The sequence below is a fragment of the Lagopus muta genome, chromosome 2, assembly GCF_023343835.1.
Source record: "Lagopus muta isolate bLagMut1 chromosome 2, bLagMut1 primary, whole genome shotgun sequence".
Lineage (NCBI taxonomy): Eukaryota > Metazoa > Chordata > Aves > Galliformes > Phasianidae > Lagopus > Lagopus muta.
In genome coordinates, this window is record NC_064434.1 from 90,868,203 (window position 1) to 90,893,549 (window position 25,347).

The 25,347-nt window shown below is 38.9% G+C and overlaps 1 protein-coding gene across 1 annotated transcript; it reads left to right on the plus strand.

Annotated features, from left to right (window-relative positions):
• Positions 1-25,321, plus strand: RRP15 (ribosomal RNA processing 15 homolog). Its single transcript, XM_048936267.1, has 5 exons — positions 1-130; positions 2,783-3,057; positions 4,814-4,911; positions 5,789-5,990; positions 24,669-25,321. Exons 1-5 carry the CDS (start codon positions 70-72, stop codon positions 24,819-24,821), a joined length of 789 nt encoding a protein of 262 aa, XP_048792224.1. The 5' UTR covers positions 1-69; the 3' UTR covers positions 24,822-25,321.
• The last annotated feature ends 26 nt before the right edge of the window (positions 25,322-25,347 follow it).

A 25,347-nucleotide genomic window follows, 5' to 3' on the forward strand; every position in this document is an offset into this window, starting at 1 on the left:
CGGGCGGAACGCAGGTTGGCGGCGAGGGAGTCGGACCGGAAGGTGCTCAACGGACGCGGTGGAGGGAAGATGGCGGCCGCCGTGGAGAGCTCACGAGGGCAGGAGGCAACGGGCGAGGAGGCGGCCAGCGGTAACCGGGGGGCAGCGGTAACGGGGGGGGGGTTCCTCTCCCTTGGTCCCCTCCCTGGGTTGTCACCGTCCCCTCCCTCTGCCTCGTGCAGTCTGCCGGCGGGATTCCACAAGCCTGAGCACCCCTCAGAGGTGTTCTTATGGCCGACGGTGCCTGCTGCCTCCTTAGCTACTGTTGGGTTCCCCCGGCTTCTCCCGCTGAACAAGCCGGCAAGCCGCTTCTGACAGGGGCCCAGGCAAATAATTTTGGCTGCTGCTGTGTGTGTGTGTGTGTGTGTGTGTGTGTGTGTGTTTGTAGTGCGTCTGGCTGTGTGTGTGTGAGTGGGGGGGGGCATTCAGCGCTGAATCTAAGGGGAGGTGGAGGGTGGTTTGGTGATCGAGCTTCCAGAGCTTCTCTCAGAGAGATGATGGATGTTCCTAAATGTACGCGCCTACACCTAGATTGCTGGGCAGACACAGATGAAGGAAATATGGAGATGTTCAGAGCTGGGGCTGGAGAAGAGAGGGCTCTGTGGAGATCTGAGTGTCCTTTCAGTATCTAAAGGGGGTCTGTCAGAAAGGAGGGGACAGACTGGTTAGCAGGGTCTGCTGCGATAAGACATGGGGAAATGGTTTCAGGCTAAAAGAGGGGAGATACTCAGATTGGGTATAAGGAAGAAAGTGTTTACAATCAGGGTGGTGAGGCACTGACACCGGTTGCTCAGACAGGAGGTGGATGCCCTGTCCCTGGAGGTTCTGAAGTCAGGCTGGGCAGGGCTCTGAGCAGCCTATCTCTTGTAGGTGTTGCTGATCATTGCAGGGGAAATAGACTAAATGGCTTTTAAGGGTTTCTTCTGACTCAAATATGTTTATTCCCACCCTTTAAAGAGGTCTTTTTATATGGAAATTTTATTAGACTTGAATCACTCTAATTTAGTACAGAGCGCCAAGTACCGGTTCTGATAGAATTAATACAGCTCACATTACTGTGAGATACCTCTGCTTTAACTGATGCCATTGACACATTCTTTCACATGTTCAAAACTAGCAGTGCTGGCTAACTGCTGAAGCCTCAGTCATTCACCTTTCTGTAATTGTTGAAAGTGCTGATTGCCTTGCATAATGATTTTTGGTATTATCTAACTTTGTTCTCTTAGTTTATTTGGAGAGGTTATGTGTAGGAGAAAATGAATGCGTGGTGTTGCAGGTTTTTCTGTTTATTTTTGGCTATTTTTTAAGCCTATTTTTTTAATAGCAGAGTAATGAATTAGTTTTGCTATGGAGTGTATCATTAGTTGAATAGATAGAATGGATTAAAAACAGATGTCATTAATAGCTGTTCCCATTATTCTATGGAAAACATCTTGTCAAGCACCTCCTGACTTCATTCTCATAACAACTTGGTTGCTAAAGAAATGAAGGAATGTAGTAATGCTTACAAAGTTGAAACACTTGATCTGATAGAACAATACTTCTGCAATTTTTGAAATACTTTTCCTGATACAGCATGAGAGGGATCTATGGATGAAAGGCAGTGAGCTGCATGTTCAGTGGATGAGCAGCAGTCAGTCATTCAGAACCATTGGGGACTGTCTCTTTGCAGGTGGGACTGCAGGGGAGTCAGAAACCAGCTTTGTTCTACCAATCACTTGGTGGACTTCAAAGCCTTGTAAGCGATATGTTATATATGTAATCTGAAGCTTCTGGGTGGCACAAGTATCAATGGAATAGGAGTGAATTGTCACAGGACACTACTTGCCCATGCTGCACAGTTACCTGAAAAAATAGATAGAGTGAAATAATGAGACATTTTAGTACACCCTAAGCTTGCAGCCAGTTTCATTCTGGTTAATCATTCTCTCTGTTGAAGTCTTTATTTGACTGACTGATCAAGCTAATGAAAGTAGCAGAATACACTTTATGTGTGTTTGGTTTGCTGTTAAAGTGACTTTTTTTCCCCTCTCTCACAATTACTTGATTCCAGACTTGAGTATTTTAACTGCAGTTCCTGCTTTTGTTTTGAATAGGGGATGGGGTAAGAACAGAAAAGCTCATTTACTTTTGAGATACATGACAAGTCTTTTGATTCTGTGTTTCACAGAGCAGAAACCGTGCTTTGCTAATTCTTTTTCTGGACTACTGTTTTTTTCCTGAAGCATACGTTTTCTTCATGTATGATATGCTCCCCTAGCTTCAATTTAATCTGTGTACATGCATTTAAACACTAGATGTCACTGTTGCAGTTTGTATAGAAGTATATGTAGCCATATGAACATAAATATATGTGTGTGTGTGTGTGTTTTAACTGGAACATACCTTTTTTCCCCTCAAATTTAACAGTCCTAGTCATAACAATTTTCATTAATATAGTAATAATTTCCAGGTCTATCTTCTCCCTTCTACCCAACCTCTTAAAATACTGTAAAACATTGCTGAGAGTAGAAAGCCCTTGCACTGTATACTTTCTAATAAAGTGTAACTTTCTAATAAATTCGTAATGGTGGCTTCATGCCTGCTTGAGCAATGTCTTGAAGAATTAATTGTAAAAGCAAGGAGTGTATGGTCCTGAGCTCTAATGACGTTTGCATTTAGAACAAATTCAACTTGAGATGAGTCCTTACTGGAGACAGAAATCTTGATACTTTTTTTTTTTTTTTTTTCTTTTTCCCCCTAGATTCTGAGATAAGCTCAGGACTTCCAGATGACAGCTTCTCTTCTGGGGATGAAGCGTTGGATGGAGATGATGAGGATGAAGCGACAGTTGGTGGGCATGTGGCTGAAGAGACAGCAAATTCCAAAGCTGGTCCAGGTTCAGGCTGGGCAGATGCCATGGCAAAAGTACTCAACAAAAAGATACCACAGAATAAGTCCATCATCTTGGCCAAGAATAAAAAACTGGAGAAGGAGAGAGAAAAGGAGAAACAGGAAAGACTGGAGAAGAGGAGGAAGGTGAGAAAAAGGCTCAGCGTTTCATTGTACTGTCACAGTCAGATAGGGATGTGGGCAAGGTCACCCAAGCAGGGATTTTGAAGAGTAAGGGCCTCAAGGTTGAGACTGGTGTAATCCATAATGTGCTTTTGATTTTGTTTGCCCCTTTTGGTTTTCCATGGTAGATGGTATGATGGTGTCTATGCTCTAAATTATTTCTAATTCTGAAAATGATACAAAGAAAACAAAGCTGTAGTGGTTTTTTGTGGCTTTTTTTTTTTTTGTGCGTGTGAAATTTTAATTCCACGCTGTAATTGATTCACCTTCAGGCTAAAAATTTATTAATACTTCTAATGTTTCATCTTGCTAGTTCTGTTTAAGTAGGTTAATCAAATTTCCTGCTGATAGTCTGGGACATACAGTGGTTAGGCTGCAGCCTGCCCCGTTAATAGAGCTCTGGTAAGGTAGCTCCTCAATTCTAGCTGTCCTAAATACTTGTTCTCACCCAATAAATATGGAAGTACTGTGAAGCAGAGGTGAGCTGCAGGTCTCTAAGCTGACTAGTTCACCCTTAGAAAAACTTCAGGTCAGTCTGGCTTTTCCTAATTTCTTGCTGATGTAAGCTAGAGCATGGCAGGTCTTTTGATCAAAGGTCAAAACGTGGTCATAAACTTGTGAGTTCGTAGTAGTCTGCCTGAAATTATAAAGATAAGGGCTCTGAAATTCCGTGAAAAGCTTGTGTAAAACACACTTAGTGAAAAACAATCATATCTAAGAACACTGTTAGATTGTTACAAGTTGGGGAAAATGTATTCTTAAAACATTCCTGATGCAGGTGTTGGAGAAGTATAGTATTCTACTATTGGACTTATGGTCCTTGATCAGTTGATCAATTTTGGATTTGAAACAGGGAACCTCAAAGAAGACAAAAATTGGTGTTGTACATGACAGTTGGAGAGTCATGGAAGGGTTGTGGAATGGCTTGGGTTTGAAGGGACCTCAAAGATCATCTAGTTACAGTCCCCTGCTGTGAACAGGATTGCCAGCAGTTAGATCAGACTGAAGGAACCCTTCAACCCTGACCCTGAGTGCCTCCAGGGATGGGACATCAACAGCTTCTCTGGGCACCTGTGCCAGAGCCTCACTGCCCTCTGGGTGAAAGAATTCTTATTAATATCTAATTTAAAGCTTCCTTCTTTCAGTATAAATCAATTCCCCTTTGTCCCATTGCAGTTATCCTGTGAGCGTTTGGTACTCTCTTATGCTTGAGTTCTGCTTATTGCAGTCTTTGCTGTGCATCACTGTCAATCATAAACCTGCTTTGTGATTAATTCAGTAGGGGAAGTCAAATTCCTGAGACTCAAAATATATTATGCTTTTCTTGATGTGCCCACAAATTTATTATTTATAGATTTATCTGTGATGGGCTTGAGGAGTTGGAAGCTGTTCTTGAATAGTTTCTTTGCCTGTAACTGTCAGTGTGAAAGCACTTGTGTTTTGCTAGATCCCTTTTGCTTGTCTCAACCAGAAACATCACTGTGGCACAAACTTTCTGTTGTAGAAGGGAAATGGCTGTGATTTCATTGGGGCGCCATTGTTTTCAGCATGAGGGACTTGCCTTAGATCTGTTGTCCCATGCTGGAGCTGCTCTTACCATCAACCAAACAGAGCTTTTGTTGATTTATCTTTTTTTGGACATCTTAGTGCATGTTGTTAGAGTATGCTGCATTCTCAAATGCCCTGTGCCACTTACTTCATGTAATAATATTTATAACAGCTTGATAAAAAGCGGGAGTGGGAAATGATGTGCCGAGTGAAGCCAGATGTTGTCAAAGACAGAGACAGAGAGAGAAATCTTCAGAGAATTGCAACAAGGTAAGAGGTATTTTTGAAACCTTTATTTAAATATATGTATATCTTAAAGGAAGGAAAAGGGGAAGAAAAGGCCTGTGCAGGTAATCTGTTTCCAATCAGATTGAGCTCCTAAGAAGTGACTAGCAGGAGCCAAGTGATTTATATGCAGATCTATGTTTTAGAGTATCAAGTTCAACAAAAGATTTTAGAGGGTTTCTGAAAGCATAAAAATTTAGACAATAATGTAATGTTTGCCTAACAGAAGTGCTTTGTTAGACTCCCTTATTTTGTTAATTTAATGCTTTGAAAATGCGGAACAGTTGTTTCTGCTGTTCTCTTTTTTCCTTCTCCGCAGAGAATTCACCAGATCCATGGCTGCTAAATACAGTTGCCTGATTTGCATTATTGTAGTGGTGCTCTTTGTCTAGTTCTTTGTGGAGCACCATGTTGGTATTCTGTCTGTATCTGCTTGTTTCCTTACAGGACTCACTCCTGTCCCTTATACTTCTGCTTCAGCTGCTCTTAAATTCTTGTATGAGAAATTTAATAGCTGGTTGTAGAATTACCTGCATCCTTCTGGAGTTGAAATGTGTTTTTGTATTGATGGTAGTGCAATGTATCATGCTTGCTTTGAGATCTGAAAAGTTGTGTTTGGATTTTTGTTGCTGGTTTCTAGTAAGAAGTGGGAAGGAAGATTGAAAATTGAAAGTCTCCTGTATTATAGTGAGTGTTACTTAACAGAATTGAGGTTCTGAGTAACCATTTTTGGGAACTAGAAGCCAGCTAACATCTGAACTGGTTAGTTTCTTTGATAGAAGGTCCATATCTATAAATGCAACTTGAGTTAAAAGCTTTTTTTGTTTTTTCCTCACCTCCTCTCTGCTGCCTACCACCCTAGAGGTGTTGTGCAGTTATTTAATGCTGTCAGGACACACCAAAAGAATGTTGATGAGAAGGTGAAGAAAGGTGCAAAATCTGAAAGGCAACGTGCTAAACTGCTGTCATCAGTTTCAAAGAAAGATTTCATCAATGTTTTAAGAAGCATGGACGGTGCTAAAGGAAACCATAACTCTGATAGAAAGGCTGCAAAAAGTAAACAGGTAGGCTTGCATGCAAAATACCTTCTCAGTGTACTTACATATAGTCTGCTGATGTGCCTGCTATGCAGAACAGATGTATCCAAGTGCCTTGCTTTTTTTTTTTATTACTTAGCCTTTCTTACTTTTATATAGCTTTCCTGAGAGAACATCAAGCCTTGTGTGCAAATAACTTATTTTACCTGTGCTCTTATTGAAATACATGTATTAAATTCTATTTTAATTATTATTTTTATCTTGAGTTTTGTGCATTGTAGAACAAACTGCTAAGTCATAATGAATTATGGCATGAGGAGTTTGGGCAATAGTAGTTGCAAGTTCTCTAGAATTGTGGTATCTGTTCATCCAACGTGGTGTATGTGACTGTACTATTCTGTTTACCCACAGAATTAGGTATTTCAAACTCATTTGCTCTGGTTGATTAGGGAACTTTCGGGCTTTGACATAACAAGTGAATACTGCAACTGAGAAACTCAGGTGTGTTAAACATTTGTAGGCTTTTTTCTCAATTTTTTTGTGTGTTAGACTGGTGGTTTATTATTGCTGATAAAATACTTATTTCCAAAACAGTTTAACATACCTTTTTCTGAAGGTAGGCAAGATAGGCAGTTTATTTGGGCTTGTTTAAGTTTTTAGCAGTCCATTCAATTCAGTAAGTAGCTCAGGGTTCAAAAAAAGTTGCTCAGACAAACCGTTTCTTGTATTTCAGAAGCTGTGTGTTTTTGATGCACCATTTGTGTTCAGGTTTGAACTTTGTGCTTAATAATGGGTGGAATACTTCTGTTGGCCCAGGCTCGCAGCAGTTAACTAAGTGGGCTCTTGGTGCCAGAAAGAAATACTTCAATCAGCTGGGAGACAACAGTTTGTCATATGTTTTTTGTTTGTGTGTGCCTGGGGAGCTTGCTGAAATGCTGCCTGACATGAAGAGCTCATAGAATTTTCATGCAAATGTAACATTAAAGTATTTTTTTGAATTCCTTGGATAATGAGAACAATTTAGCTTCATGCTGACACTTTATTTCTCCTTAAATAATTCCAGCTTGCTTGTTTGGGTGGGGGGCATGTGTGTGGTTTCGTGTTTGTTTTTGTTTGTTTTGTGTTGTTTTTTATTCCCCAGAAAGCAGAACATCACTAATAACATTGCCTACTAGTATTGCTGATGTTAAAGACTAGTCAAGATTGTTATCAACTCAGCAGTCATGGGAATCATGTATCAGCTGCAAAAACATAGTAGACTGACAGTGAATCAACAGCTGAGTAAAAACTGGGATTCTTTTTTGCTTTGTCAGATTGTGGAAGGGCAATTTTCTAATTATCAGGTCAGGAAACAGATTGCGGATGTTTCTTTACCATAGGAGAAATGTCTTATTTTGTCAGTATTAGTAACAGCATATTTTCATTAAAATGCTATGGAGAAATAAAGCTTCAGATACTGACTGGTAAAGAGTCATTTTCAAGCATTGGTAGGTGCTGCTTTCTTTGGTTCACAAGATTCAGATTTAGGAGTTTTATTTAAGGCTATATTGTGGGTTTGCTTGGTTTTTGTTGTTGTAGCTGTGTTGGTTTTTTTGTTTGTTTGTTTGTTTTTAGTGTTTGCTTTGATAGACTCACTCTTCCTTCCCTGTCCTGTTGTATTTGTTTCAGTGCCTCTCCATTCAGCACTGAACTAAACTCTGTGATGACAACTTGAAGAGGAGTTTTATTAATCTGCCATTATATCTCTTGGGAATATATTTTACCAATTTAGTACACTCTCGTCTTCTTAGTAGTTAATGCCTGAAATTGAAGTCAAATTTTGATTTTCAGTCTTACCGTCAGATTTATACAGACATTCTGCCACTATACAGTACTGCTGGATTCCATGGTTGTATCTTTGCTTCTTGGTCTTTTGAGGGTATTTCAGAGAATGGTAAGTAGAGATGAGGCTTTGAGATGGTGAATTCTCTAGAATGCTGGTAGATTTTTGAGACATCTGAAAGCTTTTCTTAGCTTTGTTAGGGCTGGTTTTCAAGCCCTTTATTTGCTTGTTTTTTGTCCTTTTGTAGCAGCCTGCTTTCTTTTTAGCAATTGAGACTATAGTGTGTATTTCATTCTTTAAAAAAAAAAAAAAAAAAAAGGAATATTTTTATTTATTTCAGCATAAATGATGGAAGAGATGCCAATCCCAAACTCCAGGCTTTGTGCCATCAATTAAAATGTAGTCCAGAACAATAAAAACACTACCACACCCACATAAAACAAGCAGTCAGCAAGAAAAATAACAGAATAAAGTTTTCCTAGTGAAAGCAATGCTTTCTTTGCCCACTCCTTGTGCTGTGAAAGGAGTCTTGACTATATTTGTGAGAATGGGCAAATACTTAGTTTTCTTACTCTGCAGTGGTTTTGGCATGAAAGATTTGCTGCCATGTTTTTGAGGGTTTGGCTTCTTTCAAATGTTCGGAATTATTGAAGATACCCCTTACAAAGCTCTGCTGTAAGCTCTGCTGTAGCTGACTATTCAATCAAGTACAGGTATGCATGAGAAAAATAAATTGAAAGCTCTATAAAGATTTATCTGTAATGGTATTTTGTTCTGGCACAAACCAAATGTAAAAGTACATTCTTTTTCCACCAGTTCCTGCCTTCATGGGAAGAGCAGGTAACCCATACTCCTGCCAGAGCTGGCTGTTGTTTATAGTCTCATACTTCTAGCCATTGGCCTAAACACCCCTTGGTGTACCCACCTAATGCAGCTGTGAAAGACGGACTGTCAGGCTGTGAGTTTTTTTCTGTGCCATTTGAAACTAATCCCTTTTCAGGTTTTCTGTGCCCAGATGGGAGTAATTACTCTTCTGAGCTGGAGCCAAAAGGTTTGCCTTTCATATCACTAACTGTTTATCAAGGTATTTCTTAATCCTTGCTGAGCCAGCTGACTTGTGTCATGTTTTTCTCTGTTTTTTTTTGGTTTTTTTTTTTTCCAAGGTACTGTACAAGATGCTTGCCTCTGGGTAAGAACATGTAATTTCCTTCTTCCACCATCATCTTATCTGAAAGCTTTGTAATGAGGAATAAGAATGTAATAATGGGGAAGAAAAATCTCAGTTCTTTAGCTTTTTTGAGTGGGTTTTTAAACTTTTGAATGGTGGTATTCTTGTTTTGTGAGGGTTTGGTTTTTGTTTCTTTGTAAGCATTTCTCAGGAGATACAAGGGCTGTCAAGTCTTGTTCAACACAATCCTTACAGAGCATGTTATTGGTTAGATCTTGGCTACTTCCCACCTTTAAGATACTTTAAGAAATGTTATTAATCGACATACAGAGTTTTGTGAGGGGTGTTTTTGTCTGCTTTCCTAATAATGGTATATGGTAGTGAAACTCTACAGGCTGAAGTCATCTCTCTGACTTTACAGCAAATTCAGGAGTAGCAGTGATAATTAAAGGATTCCTTTTGCTGTCTGTAGAGTTAAGTTCCTTTCAGATGTGTACCTCTGAAAGATATGTCATAGGGCCTAATGTGGAGGGTATTTTTGTCATGGATGCTCTGTTCTTTTAAAGCCTCCCAGTGCATTCATTTCTTTTCTGTAGACTGTCAGCTGTTTTATCTGAAATGGCCTGGGACTTAGGGCACAAGGTGATCTGCAGGTGAATGATCATAGGTTGCAGCCCGAACTGAACCTGTACTACTTTTGCTTATCCTTTCCTACTCTTACTTATGCTTTCCTTAAAAAGATTGCATAAATTCATTTTTTTTCCAGTATTAATTTTTAATTATGATACATTTCAATGATATATTTCAGTATGCAATTGCTGAGATGTTCATTCCTATTAGTTGCAGATTATACATATGTAACATTCTTCAGTTCTCTTGCAACCCAGTCCTCCAACTGAAGTATAAGACTTCACTGAATTAGTATAGACTTTTAGAGTTCCTTTAGGTGTCCTTAAAAATTTTTGGGTGCTGCTAAGATTTCTGTCACAGGGAAATACTTTTGCTTTCAGAGTTGAATGAAGTTTCTTATCTCTTAAACCTGTAAAAGTACATTTGCTGATGCAATAAATTAGAGATCTGAAATCTTAATTGTAAGAAGGCAAAGAAATTCAGATTTAATGTTCCTGGAACAGCTTAGATCTCTTCTCTCACTGCAGGGCAGTTGAAAGGGTTATTCATGCTGTGATTTCAGCAGAAGCACCAGAAACCTTCCTCTGGCTTTCTGCTTATCATTTGTGCTGCTCCCTGTGAAGTATTATTGGGTGATAACATATTTTCTAGTGGAATGTGAATAAATGGTGTGAAAGTTGCAAATACTCTCTGTGACAAGCATAGCTTGTGCTCATCAACCTTTAATTTTGAATTATGTCTTTGCTGAATGGTGTCCTGAATGGTTATGTTTGCTAGAACAAGCTTTCTCATAGCAGCTCTGCCGCAGAGCATTTAAAGGGTGGAACTGAGAGTAGAACTTTCTGCTGTACCTCAGTCACTATAATTCAGTGATAATTTTTCTATGAAATCTGATGCTGCCTGTATGACTTGGAGTACAACTTGTTTCCTGCACTGTGATGCTCTCTGGGAAAAAAAAAAAAAAAAAAAATTACTGGTCTCAAAATAATATCTATTAATAGAACTTATTGGTGGGAAGGAAGATGAATGAAGACGAACACAGTTGTTCTTTTATATCAACCTATTGATCATATGAGAATTGGAATAAAGTGATTTTTCTATGAAGACCTGTATTCTATAAAAACTGCGTTTGCTAAGTGACTTGTAAGTGTAGCTAACCTGACTCCAGTCATTACAGACTTTTTCTTCCTTGTGAGATTTTAAAAATTGATAAATATTCTAAACAGTAGTTGAAGAACTGTTCAAGGGTGGGAGGATTACTGTGTTTCTGATTTTGACTCCAGGACACAAGAAGTGACATGGAGCTTTCATCTGTCAAGTTAGTTGAAGGTACAAATGTGCTTTCCAGCTTAAGAGTTAATCTATTTAAAACGTGCTAGTGACTTCCTTCTTTTTCTTGCAGCTGAATAAGTAGTGGCTGTTGGCATCTCATTCTGCGTTTTTCCACAGTTTCCATACAACATAATTGGGGAGGGGATAAATGCTTCCATTATTTTCATCTATATGTCTCTTCTGGGGGGGGAGGAGTCTGAACAATTTCTTTAACCAACTGTAGGAAGTCATTTGTTCCTGAAATGTGGGGGTGAAGGCAAGACTTTTCTCCTAGGAATTTGCTAAGGTGCATCTGCACTTCTTTTAAGTTTAAAAGGAAACATTTTTCTTAAGTGATAATGACATTTCAAAGTAGCACAGGTTTATTGCTACAGCTCTTGAGTGCTGGCTTTACAGAACTAATTGAAGGAGTAACTAATGCACATGTATGTGCCAGCAGATTTGAAGGAACAGCCAAGTATTAATTTAGTTCAGCTGTGGCCAGAGTAGAAGTTGTTCTTGTTCTCCCAGTTTTAACAATTGTTTTCCTGTCCCATGCACAGAAATTTTAATTTGAATTCAGCGTTAAATCATGCATTTCTCTCACTTGTATGTACTTTCTTGAAGGTCACTTCCTGTGTATTTGGAGTTTGGTTTTAGCACAGATAGTTGCCCGATTACCTGACTGCACGCTGTTTTCTAGCTTATATCCTTTGAATAACATAATGCAGTGCAGCCTGCCATCAGTGTACCATACTCTAATTTCCTTGTCTTTCTAAGATGAAAGGTGATTGTACTTTAAATAGAAGCTGTTTGATGACACTTTTCATTTAAATCTGCAATCTGAAGTTTGCAGAAGGATGGACAGACTGTTGGGTCATCAGTAGTATTGAGTGTTGAAGATGTACAAGCTCTATTTTCTATCTAATGACATACACCCATAACTGTCAGTGTGGGAATATAGGTCTTTGCCAGAATTATGTCTACTTGATTGATAAATGTCAAGAACTTGACGCTGTGAGTTTACTTCCAGGTAAGAGGGATAGAAACTGTGATGCTGTATCGCAGGTTCACCCTTTATCTCACTGTTCTTGACTTCTCATGTTATTCTCTATTGTAGGATGTTTTCTCTTATGTTCAGCTAGTAGGCAGAAAGGGGAAAAGGCTGTGATTTTTGCACTCTGTTTTCACCAACCTGTTTGTTTTGTTTTTCTTAATCCTCTTCATATTTTGTGTTCCAAACAGGTGCTTTCCCTCTACACTTTAGGTCCAAGCATGCAGTCGTATGCTCTGGCCTGTAATGCTACAGCAGTCCTAACAACTGTTTGCATAGAAGGATTTGTTTCCTCTTTGTTGTCATCATTCATGCACGGTGCAGTTTGATGCAGACTTCAAAGATGCAGCTAGTATGTGATCAGTGAGGACAGATACTTTAAGAGAATTTGGCTACTGACTTATCAACTGAGATGATGACCTCAGATCTGGGGAGGCTGGTCTCCCAGATGTTTATAACTTGGCCAGACCTGGGAATATGGTAATGAAGATAGCAAAAGACATATTCCGCACTCCAAAATAATCATTTAATGATTTTTCAAGTTCAGAAAGAATGCATGATGAGACTTTAACGAATGCCTATAGGAAATACTTCTTTCCTCTTTAGGGCTGTAGACAAAATGTTCTAAGTTCATCTTGCCTTGAAACTGGTTGAAGTAATTTTTGTTGAAACATTGTGAAAACTTCTGCCTGAGGCAGGTGACTGCAATGGAAAATTTCAGCCTAATGCAGCTGAAATTTGGCAAGTCTAAGTGAATATAAACAGAGACTAACAATTGAAATGTCAGGCAATATTGAAACATCTCCGTCTGTAAATATTTGAGTAACTTGCCTATTTCACTATTAATGCACTGGGGGGCTGTGGTGTTGTTCTGTTTTCTCAGACAATGTTGCCAAGCTGGTTTTCAGTACAACTATGTCTAAAATAACCACAAACTTGTGGTATACATCATCTTTTGATCTTTCTGTAAGTATACAAAGCACAGACATCCAAAATGTCAAATCCTATTAGAATTCCTTTACTAAAGTGTAAAACAATGATCTGAAGAATTATTTTAAAAGGAAATTTGTCTTCAGCTTAATCTGTGACTTTTTTTTTTTTACTAAAGTTGTGGAAGCATATTGTGTGAAAATGAGAGCTGGGGAAAGTCTTTCCGTTATGTCTTTTAATTATGCTCTTTTTTTTTTTTTCTTGCAACAATGGCAGAAAGGTCTTTTTTCTGAATGTTTCTGGTCTTTACTCTGTAGGGACCTTTCACTTTTTCCAAATTTCAGTTCATGCAGGCTTTTCTGTAGAATATGCCTCAACTGTCAAGCAGCATCTCTGATTACTTCTGACCACTGACTGCATCCCGCCAAACTGATAGTTAATGACTTCTCCTTACTGCTTGTAAATGAATCAGCTTAAAATTTTCAACCAACACCATCCCTGAGAAAATCTCACAAGTTTAGGACTGTGGATACAGCCTTATCATAATGAAAAGTCAACATTTGGAAAATAAAAGGCAATTCCACTTTTACCTGGTAAATTGAGCTGGAAGCCTTAGTAAAAGCTGCTGTCCGCTTTTGGTGTTTTTCATAACTCTTTCATAAGCAGAATGATGTAATTTGAGAAAATACAGCTACATGTTTCACAGACTTTTATAGAAGAGGGTCTCTGGAAGTAAAAAAGGTTGGGTGAACTTGTCTATCTGAATGAGCTCCCTCGGTCTAAGCAATTTCTATTGCAAATTATCTTGAAAAGCGGTTCCTTTACTCTGAAGTTTTATTAAGGTATAAAATGTTCTCATTTCCAGAGTGTTGAGTTAACAGATATGTATTGCAAATGACCTCTGCACACCTGCTCTTCTGTTTATCTTGGTAAAATTCAAGAGTGTTGGGTCAAACTGCTTGCAGTTTCCAATGGTTAGAAGATTGCTGAATTCGATATTTACTTTTTTTCCTGTAGCATAATCTGACCAGTTTTTAATTACTGTTTCTGAAATTGAGTGGAAGCTTATAAAATATGTATTATTATATAAAATATATACAAATAAAAATGGCAGTACAGAGCTAAATAAAAAGAGCAAATAAAAATGATTGTACAGAGCTAATACTACAAATAATACTATCACAGGCTTCTTGGAAAGATCTGACCTTTTATGACTTAGTAGCTGAACACTGTATGGTCTTCTGTTTGTGGCCTCTTTTGTTTCTTCTTCATCTGCAGTTGTGAAAGGCTATGCAGAAATGTAGAAGGAAAGGTCAGAAACAGCAAAAAAACATAGCCTGATTAAGATAAGAGATTCACGGGCGGTTGATGTATTCACTCTCATATTTAAAGTTCTAAAAAGCAGCCTGGGAATATCCAAGTGTAGGCTGTTTCTTAATGAGTTTGCATGCAAAGGTGTGTGGGAAATTACAGCAGTAAAAATTCAGAGAAACTTGGATTTGTGGGTATATGGGATATGTTGCTGTATAGGAATTCCTAAGTCATGGCCTGAACCAATGATTGAGTTCCTGGTGAGGGGACACAGCCAGCCCTGGGAGCACAAGTGAAAGCAGTTCACCTGTATGATCAAAAGGGGAGGAATCTGGTTCTTTCTAACCCTTGTTTAAGGGCTGGCTGCTACAAGGGAAATATCTGTACATGAAGATTCCTCCTTTTGGAGTATTTGGTGAGCCCTGATCCTTGGGATGGGTAAGCAAATCTTCCTTTCTTTTACTGTATTGTGACAGTGGCCCTTTTTTGGGTATTTTATACCTGACACTGCTTTTCTCTACAGTTGGGAAATCTTAGATTCATAGAATGGTTTGAGTTAGAAGGGACCTCTTAAGATCACCAATTTTCAACCCTCCTGCTATAGGTAGGGAAACCTCCCACTAACTAGGTTGCTCACAGCCCCATCCAGCTTGGACTTTAATGCCTCCAGGGAGGGCTGCATCCACAGCCTCTCTGGGCAAGCTGTTTGTCAAAAGCCATTTAAGTTACAGAAGGGACTATGAGAGCAGGAGCATTTATCCAGGCAAGGTGCTCAGTAGTTATAAAAATTTCAGTATTTCATGTTTAGTAATGAAAATATGGAAGAGGCAATTCATTGTGTTTCTTTTTCTCCTTTTATGTTTTGCATAGCTATATTTGTTTCAGGACTCAAATGTAAGTGGAAATCCTGAGTCAGAAAAAGGAGGCTATTAGACCACTTCCTAATCAGCTGTACTCTGATATGATTTCTTAAGTGCTGGAAGTAAGAGACCAGGTTATTTCTACAGTCTTCTTCATTTGAAACATTTTGGGACTTGTTTTGCTATGCCTCTTGTTGAGTCTTAATGGAAAACAGTGGATTCAGGTAATTCAGAAATCTGCTGATAATTTATTTTTTAAAAAAGGATCAAAATACTCTGGCCAATGGCCTGCATGCTTCCATCCATACTCTCTTGACAGACAAAATTCTATTAATTAACTTCTAAAAAGTCTTAGATTTCAAGCTGAGACATTGCCTAAGTGTCTTTCATAAACGGGTGACATCTGAAAAAATCTGCTTTGAATTGAAATTATTTTCTCTGAAGTAAGCTATTAAAAGGCATTAGTACTGGACTTCTGAAAGATGGTGTGTAGAAGGACTTCATCTTGAACAGATGCTCCCAGGCACCTCTGCTCTAAATTGTTTGTTTTCTAAGTCCATTGTAAGGGTTCAGAAACTGCACCTCGTAAGAATACTGTGGATCTGGGCAATGTTTGAGATGACAGCTGATCCTTAAACTCCCCCATGTCTTCATTACTGCACTAAGTATGTATTAAGAAATGTAGGACCAGTTTCTTTTTATCTCTGAATCACTTTTTTCTGGGCTGAAATGCTAGCTATCTGGAAAATTTATTTCTTTTATTTTGAATCGCATCCAAACAGAAAAATACTTAGTTCATTATTTTCCTTTTAGGAAAATCACTGGAAGCTGGTAAGGTGTAGTCCGTTTAAGTTTATTCTTGGTAATTAACCAATAACTGCTGATGGTCTTTTGTAACATGATGGACAGTATTTTGTGGATCTGAGGCTCAGTGTTAGCTAGGATGAAGAGCTGTTCTTTCTAATGGACAACGTGGTCTTATCCAAGTCAGAATTAAGATTCTCAGTGAAGCAGTGCAACTATCTTATCCTTAGTTGTCTTCTGAACAAAGAGATTGCAATTAAAGTAATTTGAATACCATAGCTAGTGATACAAATTCTTGTCTGATAAGCAATGAAAGTAAAGTACCATATTATGTTATTAATGGCAGCCTTGATTATGTGCGGTTTTCAACCATACTACTCATTTACTGATCTAAGTTCTGTGTGATCTTTGCTTTAAGGATCCTATTGTTCAGGTAGATGAAACATGAAAGCTGTATGGTGATTGACAGATGAAGAAGGAATAGAAGTAATAGGTGAATGGTGCAATAGTATTGGCTAGTATGGTTGGCATTCATTTCACTGTTGTTGGTACAAAGACTGATAAATAGGCATTGCAGAGGTGAGTGTAAAAGCAAATAAGAGAGGATGATGAATTAGTTTGCTTTTTAACGGGGAAAGAAAACACATGAAAATTAGCAGTGATGACATACTGGAAAGGTATACTGTCTGGAATTGTGCTTCCAGATATTTTCTGTGATAGCCTAATAAAGGGACACTTTTTCCAACTGTCTTCTCTGTAACAATTTGCAGTATGCTTTGAGCTAATGTTATTTGTCTTAGTTTCAGCTGGGATAAAGTTGTTTACTTCAGAGTGTCTGGTATGATGCTGTATTTTGGTACTAGGAAGGAAAACAATGCTTAAACACACTGATGTTCATAGTTGCTGCTAAACAGGGTTGTACAGAGCTAAGGCCATTCTCAGCAAAGAACCCAAGGAGCTGGGAGGGAACAAAATTAGGACAGGTGACTTAAACTGGCCAAAGGGATGTTCCATGCCATATAACATCATGTGGAAGGAGTCTTGAAGGGGGTGGGAGCTATCTTTCTCTCTTCTGGTGCTTGGAGGCTAGGAGCTGGCATTGATTGGGATGTGGTGAGCAATTGCTTGTGCATCACTTGTTATATACGTTCATATATCTGTATATAAAGTCATAACTATTAGCCTCTTTCTTTTCTCTATCTTAGTAAATAATACTATTTCAACCTGTGAGTTCTGTTTTTGTTTTGTTTTTCCCCCCCGATTCTCTCTCCAAACCCACCTCTCCCCACAGGGGAGAAGTGAGCCAATGACTGTGTGGTGCTCAGCCATCTGCCAGATTACACCACAGCAGTCGGTTTGGAACGAATGTGAGGCTCCAGCAGTTAGGATAACAGCTGATCTGACTGGAGCGTGTTGTAGTAGTTTGAGAATCGCTGGTCTCAACGTTGATTTTTGTTTGTCATCTCTGGAGGTTGGGTTAAGGCTTTTATTTTGCTATGCTGTATGGCCTTGGCTTGTATCATGATACAATTGGCAGCTGAGTAACAAATCTTTTTTGTATCTTTGGCATTGCAGTCATCTTTGGGTTTTGGAAGCCATATGGTTGATACCATTAGTAGTTATGCTCTTTGCTTTGTATCCTGGGGGAGACCAGCTGTGGAGAAGATGGAGGAGAACACTTTCCAACAGTTCTCAACCTCCCTTTTACTTTTCTTTTTTCCCTGGAGCTCAAGAAGAGCTAGTCACTATGGCTCTTCAGAATTTTGAATATCCGTGGGATGTTCAAACCAGTGTGCTCCTATTGCTATGCATCTTGAATGTACTTCAGCTTATGTTTGAGATTAAACCATTGTTTAAGAATAATATCACCCAGACGTTTGCCCTGGAATAGGATAGTTCTGAATGGAAGGCAGTGTGGGATGGTATGGGCAGGTGTCTAGAGCAGTAGGCACCTCCAGTAGTTTGGATCTTCACGTCTGAACAACTGCAGAATCATGAAAAACAAGTAGAATATTTCGAAAAGGCTTGCTCTCACCCTGGCAATTCTAAAGAGGTACAGATCACTGTGACATGCTGGGGCCTGGCCTTTCAAGCTCTGTTGAACACTGTTCAGCATCCTCAAGGGGAAGAGAATAATACTTCTGAATCTGTTGACAGTGCAGCAGACCTTCCAGCTCCCGAGATAATCCGTGCAGCAACTCCAATTCCTGCAGTTGCTCTGAGCATTGTTATTGGAGTGACTGCTGTCACTCCAGCCCTCGATGTGAGCCTGCAGTTGCTCCTGCTGTGGGTCTTGTGGCTGTTCTACATATTGCAATGAGGAAAAAGAAAAAAAAAAATCCCTCTTGTTGGAGGTGCATCACGCCCAGAGGTACAGCCTTGTGGTCCTACTTTAAAAAGTCCACAAAAAAAAACATTTTTATTCTTAGCTGAGGTATTTTCATCTGACAGTTTAGAATAGTTGTTTGAACTTCGGGACAGTGTCATTTTGCTTTGTGTTTTACAAAACATGAGTTAAATGTAATAGAATGCATTCCTCAAGGGGATTTGTTATTATAGCTAACTGTAATATTTCGTATCTGTGTTGCAAATCAGCTCTGCGATCTATCTTTCTGTAGGCAAGGGTTATTTTCAGGTGTGGTGGGTTTCTTTTAGTATGTCAAGGAGTGATCTAAAAGTGATTAGCATGCTGGTTGCCTAACAACCTTCACAATTACTTAGCTCTTCTGTTGTAATTTAAATTGCTTCCTGTGCAAGAGGAGGTGTTTGTAGATTATTAGAACTAGAACATGATGTACTTTAGCATGCCTACTTGTTTTTTTTTTTAAAACAACCCAACAACTTAAATATTAGAAAAAGCTATTCTTTTCTAAATGCTGATTAAAATTCAAATTAATGCTAAGAACGAGTGAAGAATGTGCCGCTTGTTTTTTTTCTTTGACTCTTCCTGTGTATGTAGGTGGCTGAATTTTTTCTTTTTAAACACAGTAGCAGTGAGCAGTGTGCATATTAACTGAAGTCATCAGTTGGAATGAGTTGGACCATGTATGTTTCATGAAACAACTTTGAACTCTCAGTCTGTTCTGACTGAGAAAAGAAGATGATTAAACTAATCCCACAAGTTATATACAGAGTTGCGTCCCCTGGAAGGTGCGTGATACCTTCTGGAGAAGCTCTCAGGTTGTAGTATTTCTGTACTGTTTATTGCTGCTTGAAAAAATGTGAGGAGAATGTCTGTACGGTTGGGCATATGCTCTTGCAGCAGCAAGTGGTAAAAATTCCTTGTGCAGCAGCAGGATTTCTGAGACTGCTGCTATCAGAACTGGAGCCTTGCAAGTGCTGAAGAGCTCCAGACCTTCCTGTATGCAGAAGGGCCCTGTGTTACACTTGAATTCTTTAAATGTTTTTACTTTTCCTGACAAATACTGATTTATGAGGTTTCTAATGAGCTGAGGCTGAAGAAATCTGTTTTCTCAAGTGCCTGTGATTCTTCTTTGCAACTGAGCATTTCATAATAATGCTAATGATTTTTTTTTTTTTTCCTTAAAGCTAGATAAACACTTGTATTTAGAGTTTTTGTGATGTGATTCTGACCTTTCCAAGGTTGGAGCATATTTAAGCTTCTGCATGCCAACTCATAGCATTCTTTCTCATTCACACATCCTTGGTTGTAGTAAACCCCAGAGGAGAATATGAGGATGGGGAGATTCCTCATGCAGGTCGTTAAGTTGTGGGTGGTCTTCTGGCTGTGCTCAAAATTAAAATCAGTATTTGTGTTTCCCTTGCCTTTTAGTAGCAATTCCAGTGCTTCAGTTGCAGAGGAGTTTGACTGGGAACAACCGGATTCAAAACACTGCAAAAATTGATTATTGTATATGCTTAATAGCAATGTAATTGTGGGCTTCAGTGTGTGCAGGAGACTTTGTAGTATGAATAAATCTCCCATACCATGCTTGGTGTTGTCACTTCAAATATACCAAGGCATTTGAGTTCAGTCTCATTAAGAGAGAGTGTAAATGGTTGTTGAATGATTAACAAATAAACAATTGTGTAGCATTACTCTGCTGCAGAGTAGACTTCTGTTGTGTATGGCATGGTCTGTAAGCTCAAAAAAGCTTTCCAAAATCAAAGTAAGTTTCTATGAGACTTGAGATCAGAAGTTAAGCACGTAGTCTCACATAGTCTCAGTCTCCAGATCTTTGGGGATCTTTTGTCTTTTGGGTATAAGGTGTATGTAGGAAACTATCTTATATTGAAGATCTCACTGTATTTCAAATAAGTGAAAATTGCAAGTAGTACTGCTTATTAAGCCCGACAGGCTTTTTTTTAGTTTCTTTTTTTCCTGTTAAAAGTGATTACATCTTCAGCTCTACTTATGTTGCTGTTTAAGATACTTAAGCTATAGCTCTGTCTGCTTCTAGCTGAGACAAAACTGAGAAAATTTATTTTCCTAGAGTACGAACTTTGATATTCCTGAAAATAGAGGTAAAGATTTTGCTGGTGTTCCTTGTCTTGCATCTCTTCCTCCTACTTTCAAGTGCTTTTGTTTTTTGTGTTTGTTTTCTTTTTTATATGTGTTCTTACGTTTTAGTGGAGATCTAACACATGTCAGTGTATGTGTGTGGGTTTTTTTGAGCTAGGCTTAAGGCAGCTTTCTTGGGGATAAGGAAGAGAATAGCAGCAGTCATTTGGAGAAGGATGGAGGCTGGCAGGGAGGGTGATTGTCGGATGTATGAGAGAATGCATTTTGGCAGATAGACTTTTTAACTTCTTTGCTGTGACAAAAGCCTCCCTGTATTTCAAGTTCTTAGATGTCTGTATTGAGCAGAACAGACGAACCTGGGGAGGCAGTTCAAATTAATTAGACATGTTAGAGTTGTTTTCTCAGGGCATAAAGTCATTGCTTTAGAGATATTTATGTTAGAAATTCCTTCCCTGACAGGTACAAATAAACGTTTATTGTATATGATGGTAAAGAGAGATGCCCCTGCAAGCTCTGGTATTTCATCTTCACAGAGCAAAGGCATAGGAGCCCAGTGTGCTGATTCTGATTCTTATATTTGAAAAATGTTTAATACCCTGCAGTTTTTTTTCTTCTGAACACTGGAGGAATTTAGACTTTAGGGGAATCTCTACAGTGATAAAAGCAGAAATACCTTTATTTTTGCTGTTGTGCAGATGTTCAAGTGGCAGAAATGCTGTCTTTAATCTGTTTGCTCTATTTTCAGAACATAACTTTTTTATACCATCACCAGTAAGTGTTACAGGACTTTCTTCAGCCTGTGTATAGTTCTCTGTGTTACTCGATAAGCATCCAGGAAACAATTCCAGCCTGGGTCCTTCAAGTGATGGCTGCTTGTTCTGGGTGACAGACTTAAGCTTTGTTGATTGTTGGCTGATTTGTTTTTATTAGGACTTCAGTAATTTCAGTTCTTCTTGTTCTGGTTTAGATTTCAGAGATTACGTCTTCAGAACAGTAATATTTTGGGAGATATGTCACCAATGCAAAAGCCTTGTATCAGACTTGAGCTAATGCATGTGGTAACTTCAGTGACTCACCAAGCATGGGAGATGGCGGTTGTGGTATTACCATTTCTCTTCAGGTGAGCTATCTGGCCTTCCCAGCAAATGGGCATCTGCAGTGGAGTAACCACAGCTTCGGGTTTTGGTCTCTCATTGCAGCAAATGATAAGAAATGCATCACCCTGCGCTAGTGACTCTGGAAACGAGTTGGTAACTGCTCTCTCTCTCTCTGACCCTCTGAAATAGGTTCCAGGCTTTCAGGCAAAGAACAGACCCATTCAAATCTGTGTGTAAAAGAAGGGGAAACAAAAAAAGCAATTGTTCACTCCCTACCTTACTGTTTCCCATAGTGTTAAGCGCTTATGTTTATATAGCCTGTTTTGTTTGCATTTGGGGATGTTCAAAGGGGACTTCAGTGTTGCGGTGGTATGTGGGAGAGGTGGATGAACAGCTGACTGGGAGTTCAAAGGCAGTTGAATAGAATGAAAGCCGGTTTCGTTTCCAAGTGCCAAGAATCACTTCTGTTCTACTTAGATGGAACTAGATTATAGCATTGAAAACCCAAGGGCATTAACATTCTTATATAAAACAAGTTGGGAAGCAATATTGGAGTTGAACTAATTGTTAATTGTACAGATATTCTTGCTGCATATTTTCTTAAGTCTCCAGGAATTTTTTTTGTGATAGAATGGATTTGGATGGTTTTTACTGTGAGGGAAAAATAGAGAGGTAAATGACTTAGGAATGAAGATACTAAACGTGGGGTTTTCTTCACTTGGGAGCATGCTTAAAATTGATTAAATGTTTGCTTTCAAGTGTTTAATCTTCATCTTTCAGGCATGGATATGCTGCCTCTGTCTTTCTTCTTAGTGCTTGTATAAACTTCTATTCAAAACTTTGTGGCTCCTTGTAATACCGCGGAGGATCAGCATCCCCCTTTGTTGAGGTCCTGCTTTTGTTCTCTTGTTCACTTGCTGAATAGTGGATTGTGATAATTTGAGCATTGGGCTTGTCAAAGCCTGAGCAGCCTTTCGCTGGTGCTGCTGACAATGTCTGTTCTGTGTGTGTGGGAAAAATAAATGACATCTCTGGTTTTGTTATTATTGCAAAAAAATAAGTAAGTAAATTTGTAAGGAAAATGAGGATTTTTCCATGTCAGGTTTTACTCTATTATATGTTCAAACAGTGATTATTTCTAAAATATCTGGGACTAAAAAAAAAAAAAAAAAAAGCAAGTGTTTTTTTTGTAATCATTCTGGCCTTATTCTAATCTGGAAAGGTAAATGTGTAGGATAACAGGATACCAAAGTTTTCACTTAATGTATTATTCCACTGAGAATATCTTCGTACAGACCTACACTGTCTGTCACTCTTAATTCCAGTTAACTGATTACCCTGCCTGAGATGATTTCAGGCTTTATGGGGAATAGCATTTGTAGTGAATTGCTGCAACAGTGAGAGTAGATAGGAGTCACTCCCCTGGGGAAAAAGGGAGTTGTTTTTCCGCTGCTGCTGGAGATGGGAGAGTTACACCTCCAAATAACTCAAGCTACGCCAGGGGAGATTCAGGCTGGACATGAGGAAGTATTACTTTTCAGAAAGGGTGGTCAGGCACTGGAATGGACTGCCCAGGGAGGTGGTGGAATCACCGAGCCTGGGGGTGTTCAAGGAAAGACTGGATGTTGCGCTGAGGGACATGGTTTAGTAGGAGCTATTGGGAATAGGTGAACGGTTGGACTGGGTGATCTTTTAGGTCTTTTCCAACCTTAGTGATTCTATGATTCTATGATTCTGTAACCATCAATGAGAGCAGCTGTGGAGACAAAAAGAAAGAAAAAAAAAAAACCTACATCTTGAACAGCTTTAGTTGGTTGTTGGTGGTGGTAGTTGGATCTGGGGAGATTGCTTTTGGAAGAGAAGGTGTTGAGATGTGTAATCTTATTTTTGAGGGAGTCACCTTTCACAGAGAGCTGCAGGACAAGTCACATTTTTGAAATCATTTCTGTTTTGAGTAACTATTAAAAGTAAGTTGTCTGGCAGACTTCTTGTAGCAAGCAGGTAGCTTATGTTGGTGTGATGTGTTAGGTTTGCAGTGAGAGATCTGCATTTTCTTCTAATTATTTTGTTTAAATTTTATGCTATTTTATGCTCCCAGAAAGTACATGATTTGCACCTGCAGAGGATGCTGTAAGAGATAACCCCAGTCTGAAGGTACAACGTCAGAACGTGGTGGTTAAACAAGTGAATTGGTTCCCAGTTTGAATAGGGCAGTGGGAAGGAGATAGTGGTATGAAATGCCTGTATACCTTTGTTTCAGGGACATTACAGAAGTAAATTTTTTTCAATTCCTTCGATTCCTCCTTGCTAAAATAATTTTTTGCTTGGGTGTTGGACACTGATTGTTCCTCACAAGTTTTTTGCTGCTGTGGCTTAAATGACTGGAGTCCTTCTTTGGTACATGGAATGTTTTTCAGTGTTTTCCTCCAGTAACGATTGGAATGTCAGAATTACTTCATCCTGTTCTTTAAAGCTGTTGCCACAGGATGGGGCTGTTGCACCGCTCAGTGTGCTCTTAGAAGCTCAGTGTCACTTAGAAGAGCAGCCTAGCAATGTTTTCAGTGCTAACCTGAAACTAAGGCTCCTGTCACTTTTCCTCATTATTCACCGGTCCGTTTAGCATGGCTTCAGTTTATCCACTTTGAAGAAGCGCAAAATTTGGAATAAGGTGTTGTTGGCATGCTGAGTGTAGATCAACTTTCAGTTTCTTTTAGAGGCAGCTTTGCACCATATGACAAGTCCAGGTAGTGAGGTAATAATCCACATAAAGGGGATTTGGTTCACGTATCGCCGAATATGTTAAATATTAAATTTAGGTTTTTTTAAGCCTTTATTAAATCCATATTTGTGTTTTCTAAATGTGCCAAGAAGTGTTCTAATGAAGCAGCACCTGGGGGTTAATAAATGATATCATGAATCCATTCTGATTGCCAAGAAAGATTTTAATAAAGGAAGCCGTGCCCAGGGTTGACTGTTTCATCCACAAGGAATAACTGTTTTCTTTTCTGTGTTCCTTTTATTGGTTGGTTAAAACAAATTCACTTATTTGCATCAGATAGTTATGATTCCCCTGTTTATTCACGTAATGTTTGTGTGAGGTGCTGACTGTTGGTATATCTGTCTGTGCAAATTTGTGTGAGGCATTATTGTGGTTATATGAAGGCTTTCCATCTTCTACTGCCCCTTTCACATTCATCTCATCATCCTCTTCCTTCTCCTCCCTTCAAACATACAGGGTGAAGTAAAGTCTGAAGACGGACCAGAATGGAATATACTGCGTGATGACTTCATGATGGGAGCATCTATGAAAGACTGGGATAAGGAAAGTGATGGAGAGGGCAGTATTGAACAAGGAGGTGGTTTAAAACAAGAAGATGACAGTGACTGAATGAAACTGAAAGCATTTCAAGATATTTTTCTTTATTTGGATTAAAAATCAACATTCTGTGAATGTACAATACTTGGAGGCTGTCTTTTCTTAAAGAGTCTTGTACAACTCAAGTTTTTTTTTTTTCCACAGTGTCCAACTTTTTAAATATAGCTTCATTTGCTGTACTGAAATCCTGAAATATTTTTCAAAACATGTATAATTTTCAACGTATTTCCAAAACATTTTGTGCAGTCAAAATAGTGGCACTTGCCCAACAAAAGATGAATTTTGCCAAGGTCATTAAAAGTTTATACATTCGTCATGGCAATTGATGTATTAGTGTGCCTGCATTTCCAAATCAGTGTTACACTTTGAAAAGTTGTTAGCAATTCACGGTAGAAATGGCTTACAATAAACACAGAAATGCTGTCACCTTGTAAAGTTGTCAGGCTCCTATAGAGCCTTTATTACTTTGGTTAGGAAAGGCTTCATAGATAATAAAGAGAAGTAACCATTAATGTGATAGTTCTGGTCTTGAAGCGTT